The sequence below is a fragment of the Dermacentor silvarum genome, chromosome 2, assembly GCF_013339745.2.
Source record: "Dermacentor silvarum isolate Dsil-2018 chromosome 2, BIME_Dsil_1.4, whole genome shotgun sequence".
In the NCBI taxonomy this organism is placed as follows: domain Eukaryota; kingdom Metazoa; phylum Arthropoda; class Arachnida; order Ixodida; family Ixodidae; genus Dermacentor; species Dermacentor silvarum.
This window is the reverse complement of record NC_051155.1, coordinates 248,568,561-248,588,412: the sequence shown is the minus strand read 5'-3', so window position 1 is coordinate 248,588,412 and position 19,852 is coordinate 248,568,561. Positions and strand designations below refer to the sequence as shown.

The window sequence follows — 19,852 nt, the reverse complement described above, 5'->3', positions numbered from 1 at the left end:
ATTACATTTTGGGGTTTTATGTACCAAAACTACCATGATTAATTATGAGGCACGCCACAGGGGGTACTCCGGATTAATTTTGACCACCTGTAGTTCTTTAAGTAGCACCTACACCTGAGCACGCGAGCGCGTTTCCATTTCGCCCACACGAAATGCGGCCGCCACGGCCAGGATCGAACGGCGACGTCGAGCTGAGCAGTGCACCGCCATAACAATTAAGCTACTGCGGTGGGTCAAGCACAAATCAGACACTGTTTAGTTCCTTCAGAAGAGCGTGCAGGCTGTTTGTTGTTAGTTATTTTTTAAGACACCTATGTGACAGTAAGGTGATAGACAGTATGTACTCACAATGCTGTTGGCGCAGGGGAAGAAGATCCCTAGCGTGAAGACACCCAGAAGCGGCCCACCGACAATACCGAAGATGGAGAGTGCAGCCTGAAATGCAGATTTCATTGGTCTACCTCCCGTGCGTTCATTACAAAGAACCAAAATGAACACAGCCGGTCGAGAGAGGTTCGCGGCCCGGCACCTTTGGCATCACTGCACGTGCGCAGACGGCTTGGAACCAGTTGACGTGCTCCAGCCCACATAGCGTACTCGAACGCGGTCTGCGCTACCTTACTGACAAGCTGCAAGCGGAGCGTGGCGTCCCTCTGCATTATGCAGCGGCGATACAGTTATTTTTGATTTAGGCAAGGTGAAACAAAAACTTGGCATAGAGCAATTGTGGGCATCCAGCTGAATGCCGCTCTTTCAAGTTGTGGCAATATGCATCATTCAGGTGGATCCACATGTTTAAAAACTGGAACATTAGGACGTCCCTTCATTGCTGGCACCAGTGAAGTCCTGCAACCTGCCCGTTACTCTGTAGACCATGAGCATTGGCGACATTCAAGTGCGATCAATCATCAGCGAATGAAGTGCTGTAACAATGTAAAGTTTACTGATATTCGGAGGGGCTTTAAATTCTAAGGCAACATTGGGGCTGTAAGGGACGCCGTAGTGGGGGCTCCATAATAGTTTTGCGCGCCTGGTGTTCTTTAACGTTGTGCACCTAAAAGAAAGTGCATGAGCGTTTTTGCATTTCACCCCCATCCAAATTAAGCCACCGAGGCCGTGAATCGAACCCGAGACGTCGTGCTCAACCGCAGAATGCTATAGCCACTGATCCACCATGGCGGTTTGTGAGTGTGTGAATTTAAAGTGAATATACGGGAGGAGAAAGAGGATATACGCCCAGTTTTCGAGTGGCTGCCCGCAGAAACTCAGCAAAGTTGGGCGATGCAATTTAGATACCTAGGAGCTACCTGCCTCTAACCTCCGTCCTCCCCATAATTCTGCCTCAAACGCCTTAGTATAATGCGGCGGGTAAATATTCCCAAGGGACAAGCTCATTCTTTCCACAGAATCGCAGTTCCAAGAGTGCAACAGCAGTTTGACAAATTCTTCGTCTGTGCGGCACACGGAATTTTACAACGTGTAGTAATAATGCAGTACGAGAAAACCGGAAACGTCATCGTTGAGTTCTCATGAACTAGCCGTGCAACAGCCAATGTGGCGAGCATAGCTAATAAAGTTAAGTTTGATGCCATGCCCGCTTGTGTGAATTCAGCGTATTGAGAGTCCTCGCATTGCTTACTTGAAGAACGTTGCCCATCATTTGGGCTCCGTAGACGAGAGCAATGGCGACCAGGCCGAACGACATGGCTGATAGGAAAAGGAAAAAAAAAAAAGGATAAAATCAGCTGTATTTCAACCTGTGCAGTCACTTCGAATCGCGGCAGAAGTAAGGTGGTTATATAATAATCACACAAAATGACGTCACCAATCTTGACAAGTCTCCTTTGAAACGTACCGATCATTTCGTGAGATTCGTAGCGTAGCGGTCACTCATGTCCTTCTTGATATACCTCTTGATGATGTCTTCGAGTGTGACGGCAGCCAGAGAGTTCACACCGGACGAAACCGTACTGCAATGAGTGAAACACAGCTAAAGTAATTTGACATTAAAGCATAACAGTCGCAAGGCGAACAGATAACCTCACTAATATGGTCGCATGCGTCAAATTGCAGAGAACAAGTTACTTGATGTAGTGGGTGTTCTACAACTCGTTATATTACGAGTTGCTCTTGCAAAAACCATATAATACCGAAAAAAAATAAAGAACAGAACGAGAGAGAGAAAAAGAAATCATCTAGGGTGCTTTTTATCGCGTTCAAGACGAACCACGCCAGAAACGTCGCAGTCCAAACTCCATTCTCCGGCCTCCCTTGACACTTTCCGACAGTTATGCCGCGATCGAGTCATCGTTTTTAGTAACAATTGAACGCTTGCACGGCTGCAGTGCCACATTTACCTCGCCCCGAAACGTCTTTATTTGCGTTTCTATTTTATTTTGTTTCCATTTTAGCCATTTCTTCTAAATTGACAGAGCCTCAAATGAAACTCGTTTTGTCATGCTCACTTGTCTTTAAATATCTAAGCATTCCTTCGCCCTCCAGCATCACTAGGATGAATCAGGGGGGAGCTGGATGCCGCTCGTTTGACGCCCACGACTTCCCCTCGAGCGCGCCGCAACACTGCGGCGTCTTTCCCTCTATTCTTTCTTCTCTCAAGTTCAACGAGCAACATAGTGACAGAATCGAAAGAGCATAACTCGAGAAATATGGTACCGTGCGGATTTAATGCCACAGAAAATCACACTTAATTTAGCAGACTTAGCAATCCGCACATACTGACCGCGCTCGTTCTTAATATATACATATTTTCAAACTTTGACGTATATCCTTCGTATGCACTTTGGGGGCAGCAGGGGCATTTCAACATTGTCCTAACATATCGCCTTGTGTTAATTGGAGCTCAGAGCGTGCCAGCATTCAAGCGCGTGAGACCGTCTGAAAACGCCACTAACGCCACCAAACACCACCACCTTTTGCGTCATGTCAATATAGCCCGTGACGTCACATCCGTTACAGGAAGGCTTGCTACATAAACAACTGCATCGCTGGACTGGAATCATTCTGGCGGCAGCATGGACAGATCGATAAAGTCATAACACATCGCCTTGTGTTTCTTGCAGGTTAGAATGGTTAGAATGCTTTCTTTCATTGACGCGAAATTTTATTCTTGCTCTCTAGACTGCTGCCAATTTTATCCACCTTGTTGCCTTGTATTTTTTTTTACCAACAAGTATCATGGGCTATTTCGCGAAGAACCTCGAAAAAAAGAATGAAAAGAACGAATGACCTCAAATTCAAGTGGTAGCGTAAAATACGGAAAGAGATTAGATATAATTTATTACATTAGTCTTGACTTCCTGTATGATGAGCTCGACAAAGTTAAGTGTGAACGCTGTCAACCGACGGAAGAAAGCAAAGAGCTTAAAGCAGCGATCTCAAGACTAGGTGAGCAGTCTGAAACGTTGGAATATAAAGTCTCTCGACTTCAGAATCGCATGACTACGTCGGAGCATTCTCCAGAAACCACAATCCCGAGATAAAGGGAATACCAAAGGCGAAGGGTGAAATTTTTCCTAAAACACTACACCACAATGGTGGAGCTTTGACCCTGAACATATCGGGAGCATACATTGAAATATGCCATCGGGTCCAAGAAAAGAAACCTAGTGCTATACAGAACGTTGTGCAATTAAAGTCGTTCCGAGCGAGAGACACCTTTAAAAGCCGCCCCTCCCTATCCCCCCCCCAAAAAAAAAGAAGAAAAAAGAAAAGGAAAGGAAAAAGAAGAAAAAAGCGCGAGACTTCGGTGCGGGATGTCAGCTTCTCGCTTGGTTCGCATTCGTTCATCTTTGTATTTTGTACACAGCTGTCAGATTGTACACCCTTGCAATTGTTTGACAAAAAGTTGTAGTTTCGACCGAAATGCGAAGCATCAATTGCGATAGCAAATTAGTAGAGAGCCAAACGGAGTAAGGATAGTAGTTTTATCGGCTGTATAAATTTCTACACATTCGCATACTAACTGAATTAACAAGCATGGCGTCAGCGCGCACAAGCAAACATGAATAGATCCTACTCGACGACCGCAGACAACCGCTGTCAAAACACTGGCGTGAGCAAGCGCAGCGGCAGCAGCGAGCTAATGTTCGTGCGGTCTATCGCTTCAATGGAAACTGAGCGGCGAACGCACAGCGCATACAAAGCTATGAGCCATCTGCAAATCGCTTTCAAGATACGGTTCGGGCGACCGCCGCAGCCGGGCCAAGTTGGGGGCAGAGTAGAAGCCGCCGTCCCCACTCTCCCTCCCTCGCGCGCGGCCTTCCCGCTTTCCTCCTTTCGCGTGCGAGAGTGAATCGCCAGTTCCGCTTGCGCCGTTGGTGGCGTAGGGTGTAGTACACATTGATAAGCACCTTTGTCCATGTGTAAAAGAGACTGATTGGTTTGGCCATGCCTACATATAGCGCTAAAGAAAGCGAAAAAGCTGGTGTTCTGTCAGGATAAGTGGCGGCAAGAGTGAGCGCCCTCTTCTACACCAGATGTGAATTGCTATAAACACGTTAAAGCCTACCTCAGAGCGCCGCTGAATATGCCGGAGACAAATAGGCCAGGAATTCCGTGCAGACTTCCGAGGATGTCCATGACGTAGAGAGGAAGTAGCTAGAGCAAACGTTTACAAAATATGAGTTGTTCATGCGTATGAAGTACAAATACAAAGTTGATTAATGCGACTTTGGTAATTATATAACGTCACACTGCGATTTGTCGTGCAATTAACGTTCACGTCTTCAAACAATCCAGCATACAGGACTGAATTGCGCTGGCTGCCTCAGGGTACCTATATATATATATATATATATATATATATATATATATATATATATATATATACAGGGTGTTTGAGCGAACACTTTCAAAATTTATGTAGGGTTGCCTGTGGAAGATAGCCCAATTCTAGTTAATGAGCTGGCCTACTCGAAGAGGCCAGCTCTTCGAGTAGACCAGGTCATGAACTAGAATTTTGCTATCTGCCACAGGCAACGTCTAAGGATTTTTGAAAGTGTTCGCTGAAACACCCTATATATATATATAATACACTAAAAAAGGATTACCTGGCATATTTCTCAGTCCAGATAAAAAAAATTGCCCGTCAATCCTCCCTGTGAAGGTTGTTGGAAAACGAACTTCTTACGCCACCCTCACGGTGACTGCGGCGCACTTGATATTTCACACACTACAACGTAACTTTAACCACGGCCTTTATTATTATTTACTTCACAACAATGTTCACTACTGCTTTATGATCGGTGTGATATACACTATACTAGACTACCCCATAGTGGGGGAGTCTAGAAAATGAACCGAAGTAGTTACTTGGCTGGAAGGGTTTCGAATGACGTCAACCCTCTTTCAAGCAGCTGCACAAGCTTTGTAACAGCTGCAATCTGATCTTACGGACCGCGCCGAGCCTGTTTCCGTTGTTTGCCCGCAGCCCTTATCATCCATCATGTTGGCTCATCACTTTGAAGATTGTTTTTGTGGTTTTTCTTGCGAAAACGAGTGCTTAGTTGTACGCTGAATGCCTGAATTCAAGTAAGCTACACTGCTATACCTGCAATTGTTAGCGGTTCATCGGGATCGTTTTTTGATTACAACGACGGACACGACAGAACCCTTGGCTGGTAGAGGTACAAAGCTTCGCTTTAAAAATGTCGCAGTTTCGCCCGAAAGCCGAAGCATCGATTGCGATAGCAAATTAGTAGAGAGATATTTAGAGTAGGGATAGTGGTTTTATCGGCTGCATAAACTTGGACACATTCGCTTAATAACTGAATTAACAATCGTGGTGTCAGCGCGCACAAGCAAACATGAATAGATCACACTGAATGACCGCAGACAACGACTGTCAAAACGCTGGCAGCAAGCGCAGGTTTGCGCGGTCTATCGCTTCAACGGAAACTGAGCGGCGAATGCACAGCGCATACAACGGTCAAAGCCGTGTGGAGATAAGAGACGGTGCGGGCGACCAGCACCGCCGGGAAGTGCAGAGGAGAAGTTGTTGGCAGAGGAGTAGCTGCCGCCCCACCCCCCCTCCCTCCTGCGCTGCTTGCCCGCTTTCATGCTTTCGCGTGGGAGATTGAGTGGCAAGATACGCCTTTGGTGCCGGAGCACAAAGCCGCCCCGCCTCCCTCCCTCCCATACACCCATGGCCTTTCGCGCGACGGTCGCGTTTGCTTTCCGCCGTGCGTTCGCTCTCCGTGATAGCGCGCGGGGGAGTTCGCCCTCCGTGATAGCGCGCGTCCCCCGCGCGCTTTCGCTGAGCATATGGCGCGCGGCGACGATTTTATCGCCCTTGGAATCTATACGGAACCTCACGGCGACGGCGACGACGACGGCGACGCCGACGGAAGAAATCTGGTTGAAGTGTCCATATAATTGCTATCGCAATAAAAAACGCAATCTATAACAGGTTAACAAAACTAGCATACAAATTGAAAGTAAATCCAAAAAGATGCCAATCAGAATATGTACAACCTTTGTTCCAGTACCGCATCTCCTTTGCCAACAATCATAAAGGCTTACAACTTACCTGGTCAGGGGCTGTCGCCTTCTTGGTCAGCAGCGGGTCGCAATCTTGGTACCGGGCGTACATGACCAGGCCGGCCAGAGCACAGATCAACATCAAGAACGCCAGTCCAGGAAGATTGATCCAGATGGCGCTGCAGCAATAAAGGCACCGTGATATACTGATAGCAGCCGCACATGCGTACGTTCGCTTCCTTTATATCCGCTCAATTTTGCCCCTAACCTCTGCATCTGCATGACTCTAATAATTAAAGATTGGCTTTGCCTGAGAAGTAGCTATATTGTTGGATCTCACACCTTTTCGTGGCCTACGTCTGGTAGACATTTCTGCATGCGTCCATACATGGTGGATGCTTGTGCGCTCGCGCATGGGTCAATGTGCGCCAGCAGGTAGCTTGAGAATGGCTCTCGAGAATGCAAACAACAGCTCAGAAAGTTGACGCTTTCAAGCTTAGAAAACACTCGGAAGTTCCCGAGCAAATACAGATAGTGCTCTGCATTCTAATCGCGTAAATTCTTGGGAAATGAGTAAATACTTTTGTTGAACTCACATTCGAGCCCCTTTCATGCTGGTAACTGTGAGGTATCGCTGGACCATTGCTTGGCTGACTGCGTACACCGACATCCAAGTGAAGAAGCAGCCGATGAAGAGACCCCAGACGGTGTGCCTCTCGGTCGGGTCGAGGCTGAAGCTGGTGAGCAAGAAATTGCACACGACGAGATTAGCTCACCACGAAACCACCGGTGAGAAGTGAGCCGCAGGTATCCTGCATGGTAAGCTTTACTACCCGCACAGGGTACAGATGTTGCAGTTTAGGTTAGGCCTCATTGACGTGAAAATGTTGGCTGCCGATAAAGTTTATAAATGTGCAAACTTGGCGTGCGGTCATGTTTGTAATCTATTGAAACGTATGCAGTACATTTTATTCGAGAGTACACTTCCTGGTTACCTGCGACTTTCGCCTGCCTTTCACCTCACATCGGAATGTGTCACGTGACCATCTCACCCATGTGCGAATGTCAGAGCATAAAATTTGCATGCTATCATCAAATTATGGATTTGCCTCAATGGAAGATTTGATTTCAAGCTTGCAATGTTGGGCAAGAAGCTTACGGGAGGGAATTTTCATTCATACGCAATCAATACCTCAAGATATGCAACCGGCCGTACAAGGGCTATCTCAAGTTTTCTTGCTGTAGAAAAGAAAAAAAAAGAACGAATCATGGGTGATTCCACGACAGATGAAAGTGCGGCCACTAAGCCTTATACGCTCGGTCTTTTTGCTTAATTTATAGCTTATACTCACATTATTCAATAGCACGAACATTGTTTTTTGCAGCAAGCGTATATCTTAGGAACACAAATAAACCAAATGTATTCGCATGCTGGCACCGTTTTTATACACCACATGCTTTTGTAAATACGCAGCGATATAAAACGCCAATTAAACTATCATAAGAACATTTTTTGTAAGCAGATATATAACAAAATACTATAGCGAGGGTTGTTTGAGGCTTATAAAGCAGGATGAGTATATAAATACTCTACACGGGCGACCATCCTAAAAAGATGTATATATATTACTGCGAAGCTGTTTGTGGCTAGATTTCTGTGGATTTTTTATGTGCGTAAGCAAGAACTCGGGACCCGCGTGAACGCGCTCGTGTAACTGCTCACGCGCTCGTCGTCGTCTTTTTCCACAGCTGGCTCGTCGGCGTTCCTCGGGTATGTATATTGAGTAGATTAGTTATCAATAGGCACCATTTTCTATATCAGTAGGCACCCAGGTAGGTAATAAAGGTTCTCGAAGATTTGCCGCTGTGCGACCCACGACGTTCGCACCACCCTCTCTTTGTCGACGTTCCAAGCGGTTGCGTATCTAGTTTCCTTCCACTCTCCCGGGGTGGCGGTGTGGTCCAAACGTCACGCGTATCTAGTTTCCTCCGGCTCCTCGGGGTGGCGGTCCCGTTGTCCACGCAAATATATATAAAAAACCAGAAAGACAAGTTGCCATTCTCCAATTTGAATTTCACTTCTCTTCTGTCGTCGCAATGGGGAGGCCGCGTACAGTCCGGAATCCCGAGGAGCAACGCGCCTACGTGCTAAGCTGCTTCGCTGGTCATCCACCTTTACAAAGTGGAATGGCTCGTAATTTTATACGCTAAGCAATGAGGTAACAATAAGGTAAGCAATACGGTCTTATAGCTTAGTGGTTTACAAGAACCTCAATACATTAAACTAATCTACAGAATACGAATGCATATTTTTACAAATTGCCTTACAATTCTGGTCATACAAGAAGTGATTTTACTTAAATATCGATAAAACGCAAATGCCATCTTTCTTTTCTCTTGAAGATAATTTTGCTCACATATTGAAGCAAGAACACTAAAAAACAAGTTACTTTACTTTTCTACCTGCGACATCATAAGTGGCGCCACTCTGAGCTTCGCAAGGGTATAATGGCATGCCAAAAAGAGAGAACAGGTCGAAGAATACACGACAAGGCGTGTCCGATTTGCCTAAACATCACCGTAATTTCAATACAAAGGAATTTTTCGCTTGTTATGCGAATGCCATACAGAAAAGTTTTTATAAACATCTCAAGACATGCTATTGCATACCAATATAGATATATGTATTCAAGAAAGCAAAACTTGAGGCTAAGCGCAAGAGAGCACATGGACAACAGAAGGAAGACACGGCACGTGTCTTCTTCTAGTCTAGTCTATTCTCAAGAAAGCAACTTTACTGTGGTCTTTTTATTATATGACAGCAAGTACATAACGTCTCGTTTAGATATTTCATGTATATTTGCTTATGCGGTGCAGCGTGCAACTGCCTTACTCAGGGAATATGTGGAGAAGTACAAGAATAATTTTTACAGCACAAATATCGATATCTTTAAAAATGTCTCATTATGACATTTCATCATGACAATCATGACAATTATGTCTATACTAACGACAAATAGCTGAACAAGTTCTTTCTGTCTCACTAAGTTACAAAAGGCTGAATATCGTTGCATATGTGTAAAAAATATTAAAATATAGAAACGTTTGATGACTGTCATCTATCCAGAGTTTCTTAAAGGAGTGTAGAAAGCAAATTTAGAGGCTGAATTGAATATAGCATAAGCTCTGAATGCTTACCAGGAACGCTTTCACAAAGAATGACTCAGGGCAGACGGCTAAAAGGTCTTTCATTTCATTTTTTAAAAGTCTAGTAATGAAACGTGGCTCCCTTTTTTGGACTCGTCGCGATAGCCATCGTGAAAACGTCATTTTCAGAGCGGCTGCACGTGCGACGCAAGTGTGTGTCTCCCATCAAGCTTCGGCGTCGACAAACTTGGACGCGCGTGTAAAATGGAGCATACGACGCATGGGTTTGCTGTCGTCAATGCTTTGGTGGTTCAAGTGACCTCCGTAACGTCGGGTACTCAACATTTAGGTCATTAAAACGTAATTCATCCCTGCAGGCGGGACTATTGAAATGAGAAACAGTGCGGTAGAAATGGCGCGATATTTCATTAGTGCGGACACGATCGTGCATAATGCCTGTCGTTATTATGGTCTTCTAGATGCTGTGTGTTATACAAATGTAAAAAAAAATCATCACCCGAGAATTTGGTGCCTGCACTCCTTTAGGAATGCCTCTTTTTCCTTTAGAAGTATCAAACCAGCCAGCTCTGCTGTATGTATACTTTTTACCGCAAACAATAGACTCCTTAGATAATTTTATTACGTGCTTTATATCGCTGAGTATTTGCATGAACGCATGGTGCACGGAAAACAGTGCCTGCATTGCGAAAACCTCTGGCATATTTTCTCTCCTAAGATCTACACTTGCTGAAATAACGTCCATGTTCATGCTAATAAATTATATGTGTACAAAATAAGCGATGCAATTTAATTTGTGAAGTTCCAGCATCGTTTGGTCTCTCATGGACTAAGTCACCTTTCAGTACACCTATAAATTTAGGCTGCAAGAAAAAAAAACGGGAAAAAAAGAAAGAAAAAAAAAACGCAGCAATAGGGTGAACTGGCGGGACTCAGCACGACGTTCTTGTTATTTATTAAAGGAGGCCATCGACGCCGTTTCTATTACCATAAGAAGCTACGTCTATTAAAGTGTAAGCTAAACCATTGATGTGTACACAAGGGCATCTTACTTGAAGAACTCGACTCTGTTGCCATCGGAGGCCCTGTTGTAGACGACCTTCATACCACCGATGTCGTGCGCTCCGCGGATGGCGATCATGAGCATGGAGCCAAACATGAGGCATATTTGGAACACGTCCGTCCACACGACAGCTTTCATTCCGCCCTGTGAAAGGTAACAGTGTGGCGTGAATCCTCGAAATGAAAATTTACGCATTAATCTCTCATTTCATCACCTGATCAGAACGCGTCGCTCAATTTAAACACCCGAAGAACAGCCTCAAAACCCATTGCCCTCTGCCTTGACCAACATACTTCATTCTGATGATCCTGACGTTTCAGAATCGTGTTTGCAAACGAGAATGAATAAGCACACAAATGAACATAGCTGTGAATATCGTCTTGTTTGATATGCATATTATGAGAAAAAATAGTGGCAGGTCGCTCAATTATCCTGTTTTCCGACGTTGCCACTGATCTTGAACACCTACAACATCATAGTCCCTCGTTTGTGAATGCTATTGAAATTGAGATCCCACAACCTTTCGCACTGCGTTTTCTTTTTTTTTAAGTGGTCTTTTCGTTGCTATCTGATGACAAAAAAAAAAAAAAAGAGCAGCTTACTCACACCACATTCAAATCACATTATTTGTACTTTGATTGACTAAAGTAAAATATAAAATAGAAGCTGTATATTATTATACTTAAAATGACAAAATGTTTTTAAAATATTCTTTTTTATTTATTAAATTTTATTAAAATTGTGTGCATTACACATCCTTAGCCATTTGCAACAGCCCTTCCTCTCGAAAACAACGGCAAGCGACATGACTAGACAGGCGATAAGGATTGAGCCAAAATTAGTTTGTACGCGCCCCGAAAAAATAAACGAAACAACGTAATATTCGTCCACGTGTGTCTTATGACTCACTTCGAAACGCTTCCATTACATGCAAATGAACGACGAAGTTGTACTCACAATGCTTGTGTAGAAAGTGCAGACAATGCCTATGGAAAGTACCGACGTCCATACGCTGATTCCCGTAACTGCAAGAAGAAGAAATACAGCTGGCACGAAAACAAGGACCGATTCCTGTTCGTAAAAGATGATCTGACTTGACACAGTTGACTTGGCGCTAATTCGGATACGCTATTTCAAACTGGAATCTGGAATCTATCCGGACCTCCCATTGCGCTGTTACGATCATTCGTCATAGCGCTGTCCTCGGTTCGCGTGACACGTATCAATCAGCCGCTCGCGTATGTTGTCAGAGCGCAAGTGTCTAGATCTTTATCGCTTCGAGCGGATGCTATAGGAAAAAGAAGTCTCGGGTAACCGAGTCCTCAAGGTGAACACATGCACCGAAGTCAGCATGTTTGCGCAAATGGCGGGGGCAGTCGCATGACAAAGTGGAAATCTGTATGCCCTAGTGCACGCGATTGTGCATGGATGAGTGCCGTTCGAGGAAAACAGTAAGGTGAATGTAGATCTCCTTTCTAGAAGCGAATGTACACACCGTGGACAATGGTCAGAAAAAGAGAATACGCCTGTGTGACCGTATTCGTGTGGTCTCTTGAGCGCCCACCCAAGTGGGGCGTGTTTCCGTCGTATTTTCGTCGTGGCATGGCGGTTTCCTGCGGTAACATCGGCTTCATTGAATACAGTATGGTTGCCACTAGAAGTGGCGGCCACGTAGAAGACATTCGCAAGCTGATTATAGCGTGCGCATCGTGGGGCTCAACACTGACACGATGCCTACGCAACTATGATACGTCAAAGATGCATTCCATAGATATGCTTGCCGCTCTGTGCTACGCTAATGAATCAATGGAGGCGTGAAGTATTGGAAAACCTAAAAATTGAGGGAACAAAGCACAACTATACTAGATAGGTAGATAGAGCTTGAGCTCATTGTACCAGAACTTCAATGGGAAGAAGTTTATGTTCACGGCCTATCCTCTGATGAAGACATGTTAAATTCTTTACAGGTGTTGGCACTACTGCACCATAAGCACGGTAACCGTTGTAAAACTACACATTTACACACTTTTATAGGTAAGCCGCACTCTCTGTCCTAAATAATGGTTATATGCCCGAAGTAATTGCGATTTGTCCTGAAAAACGTTAACATAAGGCCTAAAGCCTGCATCAGTAGTAAAGTTCATCTCGGTCTAACAGTAACGTCAGACCTTAGATGGGTCTGCCATGTTAATCATATTACCTTAACGGCCATAAATCGATTTTCTTTCTTAAGCGGCGCCTACGTCAAGCTCCACGTGAAACTACATTACTAGTTTATAATGCACTTGTCACGTCAACCCTTGAACACGCTATTTCTGCTTGATTTCGGTCGAATAATAAATTAACATATTAGAGGAAGTACAAATAAAAGAAATTAGATTCATATTCAATACATATTGACTCACAGATTCTCCAAGTGCTCTACTAAAACTGCCGGAGCACTCAAAATTCAATACCGAGCCACACTCGCACGGTTGAAATTACTGAACCAATTATTTCATAAGAAGTTAAATGTTAACAGTTCCCAGTACGTTACCATCGCAAACACTAGAATAACACGACTTAAGCATTCGCACACCATACAGAAATATGGTTTTCAAGCTGACTGTTTCAAAATACTCTTTTTCCGCTAGCCATAAGGCAGTGGAATGGTTTACCGTCCACTATCACCAATAGTTCGTCACTTACATTTTTCATCGCTTCTTGAAAATAACTTACTGGGTTCTCAATTATGAAATTTAACTGTTGCGCACCTTCTTCGCTTGATGTTACTGCACTGAATCGCTAACCTTCTTTGCAATGTTCTTGCAAATACTGCTAAAATGTATAGATACGCCTATCACCCCCTTTATATTCCTTACTTTGATGTTTCTACGTATTACGTTTGTTTCTCAGATTCTGTATTTGTATTTTGTATTTTTTACATTTTTACAATGACTTAATTATGCTTATTGTTTGAACTTGTGTCCTTCCTGCAGTAACCCCTTATTTGACTGGCAGTATGTTCTAAATTTAAGAAAAAAAGTTCACAGGAATCAAGAATATGTAACTGCGGTGCCGGGTGTCCGGTTGCAGCATGTAACACATGGCTCCAAGGGCTGAAGTGTATGCCGTCCCTGCAAATTTAAACTATATGCGACTCTACCTTCAGTTCAAACTAAAGAGTTAACCAAACCCGAGTGGTTCTTGCCGTGATTTACGCTAAAAAGCTCGGCACCCATCAACATGCGAAAATGTTCGCGTTTAGATAAGTTCGTATTTACAGTGTATAGGACTACACCTTAGATTTTGTAGCATCTACTTCTTTCAGTGACGTTCTGTATCGCTTTCCTTCATCGCCAAATGACTCACCAATCGAGACTGCTCTGTTTTATTACCGTGCTTTATTTAATAGTAATGTGGCAACTGCAGACCGCGTCAGTCACAGGTGATTGCGATCTGCGAAACCAAGTGACATCTGTTGCCATGTGCCTTCTCTCGTCATATCGTCGGCTGCATGCTCAGCCTCGAACGCCCTTTCGAGCTTCAGACCGCTTCCATTTCAGTGCAACAATAATGCAACATTATAAGAACTAATGTGTAATATGGGGAAATCGAGTTTAATGGCTCAAAAGCGACTTAGGCTATTCGACAGCTGCCAGGTGTTAAAAATCAATAAATATGAAATAAACAAAAGTCGAATTACTCTAAAGTTCATCTAGAGAGCCAGTATAGCCTAAAATTCTCAGAACGTCGTTAATTGAACAATTGAAATGACAAAAAGAATTACTGTGTTCGATATTTGAGCGCAGAAGTCACCGGATTAGCGTCTCGCTTCTGATGGTGGCGCGTCACAAATGCGTCAGAAATGCGAAGTGACTGTATTACTATGTACCTGTGCTACTATACTAATGATTACGACTATAAGCCGACTCTAACTGCTAACGAATATCGTTTTGCTTCGTACATTCTCAGTAATTCGTTCTGCTATCGCGAACGATGCTCACCTTGGGAAAGTGCAAGTGCCGGTGCGTAAAGAACAATCGCCATATAGATGAGCTGCGGAAAAAGAAACGGTAAACAACGTGTACAGAAAGATAACATCATTTTTTTTTGCATATAGAAAAGAGCAGTAGTTAGCCAGCGCACTCACCATTTGTAAGGAGAACGTTATACACCCCATGGCTCGAATGACGTGATTGAAACGGAGCTCCAGATACTTCGTTATGAAAAGAAAAAAAGAAAAGAGAGAGAGTGTGAGAAATAACGACTATATTTATAGATAGCGTAAGGCCTGACGACGCGCTTCGTCAAAGAAACGTAACAGCTTGTATAGTCGCTCGCTTTGATGAGTACTGCTGCGTGTTACTGAAGTTTATGGGTGTCAATTTAAAGTTTGAATTGCACGGCTTGGGGAGCTATAACGTAAAGTTATGCCAAACTTTCCTATTCCATCTCTACGATCAGTCCTCCACGATTGGTGAAAACTTTTTCGGGCCACCCCCACTTCGCTTGTCTGTCACGCGACGTCAGGCAAACTGCGAATACTCTTCATCTGATACGACGTGTATACACTGGTTATGCCTGATAAGGCCAAACAAAATAAAAATAATTATTTCCGATTCTAGGCCTTTTTCACCATCAGCCCTCAGTTAGGGGTCAAACGCTTGCTGGGTGCGCCCACTTCGCCAGCCTTTCACGAGACGTCACAAAACTGCGAGAACGCACCGTATCAAAGTGACGTGAACACATTACAGATGCATCAATATGCCGAACAAAACATTTTTTTTTCAGTATAGCCGGAGACTGCATGTCCCGCTCCGTTATGAATATAATATGGCTGGTCGACGAGCGCTCTGGCATTGACTACTCGAAGCTACTGGGGAGAATGGATTTATTGGCGTATAATGGGAAGTTTTGCGGGGCAGTATAACGTTGTCGAGCCCTTTCGGCACGTACACGTGACATATCGCTTTGTCACCTTTATTAGCTGAGGATCCGTTTTAGCAGCATTAGACAGTTTTAGTTTAGCGTTCTAACGCCCCGCTTAACCGCAAGCGGGCTAGCGGAGCTAGAAACACGGTCCGCTTACAAGCTGCCTAAGCGGAGCGCGGAGCGTCGCTGTCATATTTCGCTAGCGAGGGTGGTCAATACACGCGCCCTCTCTCGCGCGTGCATCGAGGCACCTTGCACAAAGTGAACAGCACAGCTAACAAAAACGTCGCCAGCGCATTGGGGTCAGAAAGGATTGGATTGGATTCGGAATGCCACCTTGCTGGCTATCACGTGGCGTTCACCAAGTCGACGCTTCATTTCCCACTCGATTAAATGGGCCGGTAACACATTACAAGCGGCCGTCTAGATACTTCATGAACGAATAAGTTATATATATTTGTCTTACTTTGTAAGAATGACAAAACGGTTTTTTTATTCTGTTTCACTACGCTGAATTTGGCCAGAGGGCGCTGCAACTACGAAAGGTCCGCTCCGATACGCTAAACGCACAACTAAAACGTGAAAATCGCCCGCCTCTCCCCTGTGGCTTAGCGGGGCAGCTCGGAGCGGAGCGGACGTCCGTAAAGACTTTCTACCCCCTACCGAAAGTTAAGCAAGGAGAAGCGGACCAATCGCCAACGCCGGCCCTGCCCTGCACATCCGGTTTTCTACTTTCACATCGCTAGCCTGGCCCTACCGAAACGCTCTCGACTTCTGCTTGCTTCTCGCCTCTGGTCAGCCAGTTAGATAAAAAGATCTGCCAACCTAGAAAATGCTATTCGCTTTGAAAGCAAACAAAAGTGACCTCCTATAAACGAGGAGAGCGTTTCCTTGGGCTGTTCAAACAAGGCTGCGGGTCACCGCCCGATGCTTGCGTCGGCGATTACGTAAATTTGACGTTAGGAGATTGGAATAAAAACAGGTTGGAATAGTATTACGTTATAGGGCCCTTGCTTTGCGAATTCGCACCGAGCATCCGTATTCACAGATCATGGACAATCGAATCAAGGAGCATACTATCAAAGCGACAGCATTTCTTGCCTACTTTCCCTGGTTTTCCTGGTAGAATATCTTGCCTCGGAGCACCTAGGGAATGGTGAGGAGTGACCTAGCTGATAGCGGGTACAGATAAAGTGTTGGTTGCTGTTACTTGGTAACTCATGCTAACAGATTAACAGCGTAAGTACAAAGAAAGCGACATGGTGAGCCCTCGCGGAGGAGGTAGTAAGCGTTCGTGCTGTCGCTTTTAAGAAAGCGACATGGTGAGCCCTCGCGGAGGAGGTAGTAAGCGTTCGTGCTGTCGCTTTTATTGCGATAGCAATTATATGGACACTTGAACCGGATTTCTGCCGTCGTCGTCGCCGTCGTCGTCGCCGTCGCCGTGAGGTTCTCTATAGATAAAATCTTCGCCGCGCGCCGTATGCCCGAGAGGAAGCGTGCGGGGACGCGCGCTATCACGGAGAGCGAACGCACTCAATCTCTCACGCGCAAGCAAGGAAGCAGGAAGCCAGCGCCGGAGGGAGCAAGGGGTGGGGGGGGGGGGGGGGGGGGCGCACTTCTCTGCCAACCACCGCGCTCGTCGCTCGCTCGCACCGTCTCTTATCTCCACGCGGCTCTGACCTTAAGCGCCGGCGCATTCAGTTCCGTTGAAGCGATAGACCGCACGTACCTTCGCCCGCTGCGGCGTATGCTTGCTGCCAGCGTTTTGACAGTCGTTGTCTGCTGTCATTCAGTGTGATCTCTTCGTGTTTGTGCGCGCTCACACCACGCTTGTTCATTCAGTTCGTAATAGTCGGGCCACATTTTCCAACGCACGCTACACACGCAATGCTGCCCGGATCGGCAGTGCAGCGCTACAGGTGTGTCCCTTCGCACGCGCGCTGCCCACGGGAAGCGCTTCTCATCAACACCACCGTTTCACACGCGCCTTCTCGTGGTCATCGAGTCTCTCTTCATGTCGGTCTACTTACGCCGCAGCACACCTGCTTACTTAATCAGCTCATGTTTACTACAATTCATATTGCTACCAAAGCCGCTCACCTTACTTCGTATGACATTGCTGTGTTGCTATCGCATTCATTGCTTCGCCCTTAGGGCGAAACTGTGACATTTTTTTGTCTTCCTGTCTTCACTTGCACTTCTAATCTGTTATTTCTAGTGGAGACGTTCGCTCGTTCTGTACTTCTCTTTGCTCACACTTCATTGTGCAATCTTTACTTGAATTTGAATGGCACCAAGGGGGCCAATACAATGTTTTATCGCAGACGGCTCCTAAACTTGGCACACGCGCTATAGGCCCGCAGGGTCGCCGTATAGTCGTTATTCTATAGCTTTCATTCTGTCGTCGCCATCACCTCCTCGTCCGTGCGTGGTTGTCACTGGAAGGCGTGGGGCAGTGCGCGTCCACTGACATTTCGAATCAAAATGACTACTTTTCGCCATTACAGTATTTCATGGCTTCGGTTCCGGTTTCGGTTTTTCTTGGCTTACACATATGAACGTGATCACTGTAACGCAATCTGAGAGATTAGATAAATGTGCCCGGCCTAATTATTACAAGCAGATCATCGTAGTGGCTCGCTAGCTTACTCTGTTCTGTATTTGAGTGCAGAAGCCACAGCTTCGATTCCCGTCCCGCTTCCGATGGGGCCGGAAAGCAACAGTATTCGTTTACCAACGTTTTGGTGCCCTTCAATGAACCACACAGATGATCCCAATTTATTTGAAGCCCCACTACACGATTTCTATTACGGGAAACATTGGCTGTGGGACGTAAAAAACCACCAACTACGAGCAATACTTCGCATCATCATAAACATTATCCTGAAGTAGGAATGAATACATCGCAAATGTTTTTCTCTCTCACGGATATCATTCCACGATAGTCCTTTTTAATCTAGCAATCAGCGTGCAAGCATAAACACAGCCCGGTATACCCACGCTGGCAAAGCGTAGGCCAAAGCCAGGTTTCGCCTCACGTGGCAATGCGCGGAGTGGCCCCAGCCGTCCTTTCCGGCGAGGAGCACACGTGCGAACGCGCAGCCGAAGAAAACACGAGGCCGGATCTTGTGGAAAGGACTTCAGTGCAGCAGGCCGTGCCCAGGAGTAAACCTTTCTAACCTTCACATTTGTTTCCCTTTACACGCGAATCTTCACGTCTGCGTGCGGCCTGTGACCGGTTTGCCTCTTTGCAGTCTCCACTCTCTCTCGCATTCGCTTCCGCGGGAGTGACTGCGTTCGGTGCGTACAACCGGTTCACGCACAGGTTGCACTCCAGACGTCTTGACTGCACTAAGGCCCGCTATTACGGTGCAGCATAGTGAAACCTGGAGCCGGAGTCAGCTAATACCTGGTAGGCAAGAATTCGCAAAGATTTTAAGTGTTAATTAAAGAGAAACATCTGTACAGCAAATATACGTGCATATCACTGACAGTTGACGTCTGAGACCGATGAGTCCCATCGTCGTTTTGATGCAGCGAAGTGATCCTCATTCCGACGTCACATATAGATCAAACTGTGAGCACATACACTGTCGTTATCTGTGGAGGCGACTTCGACTTGTTTTTGCAGAGGCGACGCATGAGTCTGGAACGAAAGCCTCTCACGAGCCGCGAAGTAACCCCGAATTTGTTTGTGTGTATCTCTTCACAAATTCGAGCAGTTAAGTACCACTCATCATAATTTTTTTCTTTTTATTTTCTTATACCGATCGAGGAGACGGCATCAGTCGTGCTTTTCTTATTTCGTGGAACAGTTCGCACGTGAAGCTTTCTGACATATTCTATAATGTGCGTGTGCCCGTCCTTGTCCCACAACAAGGATCATCTGACTGTGGCGGTGAGAGAACGGACGGCTTCAGAAGTATCCTGTGGCGTCCTTCAGTGCGACGGGGTCGTCACACTGAACCTGCGTTCATTATATGTTTAGAGCCCTCTTTCGTGCTTTCGCGACCGGCACACCGAGTGCGTCAGCTCACTCAACGCGCCCTCCTCTCACAGGCTACCCGCCTTACTTATGTTTTCTGCTTTTGCTACACCTCCTTTGGCACGTGGCGTTCTCGGTTTGGCCTTCGGAGGCGCTTCACTTTTCGGCAGCCACGCACTCCATCGCAGAGGCCGCATGACTAGTCGCACCTCTTAAAGCGCAGTTCG

General features: G+C 45.6%; 1 protein-coding gene across 1 annotated transcript in view; it reads right to left on the bottom strand.

The window, feature by feature from the left end:
• LOC119443086 (sodium-coupled monocarboxylate transporter 1-like) overlaps positions 1-19,852 on the bottom strand; it is a 195,896-nt gene that overhangs the window by 127,524 nt on the left and 48,520 nt on the right. Inside the window, exons 3-8 of the mRNA XM_049662580.1 lie at positions 14,859-14,924; positions 14,713-14,764; positions 11,684-11,751; positions 10,716-10,870; positions 7,095-7,235; positions 6,548-6,677 (exon numbers count right to left, since the gene is read on the bottom strand). Coding sequence (XP_049518537.1) covers positions 6,548-6,677; positions 7,095-7,235; positions 10,716-10,870; positions 11,684-11,751; positions 14,713-14,764; positions 14,859-14,924 — 612 coding nt within the window. The remainder of the gene's footprint in view (positions 1-6,547; positions 6,678-7,094; positions 7,236-10,715; positions 10,871-11,683; positions 11,752-14,712; positions 14,765-14,858; positions 14,925-19,852) is intronic.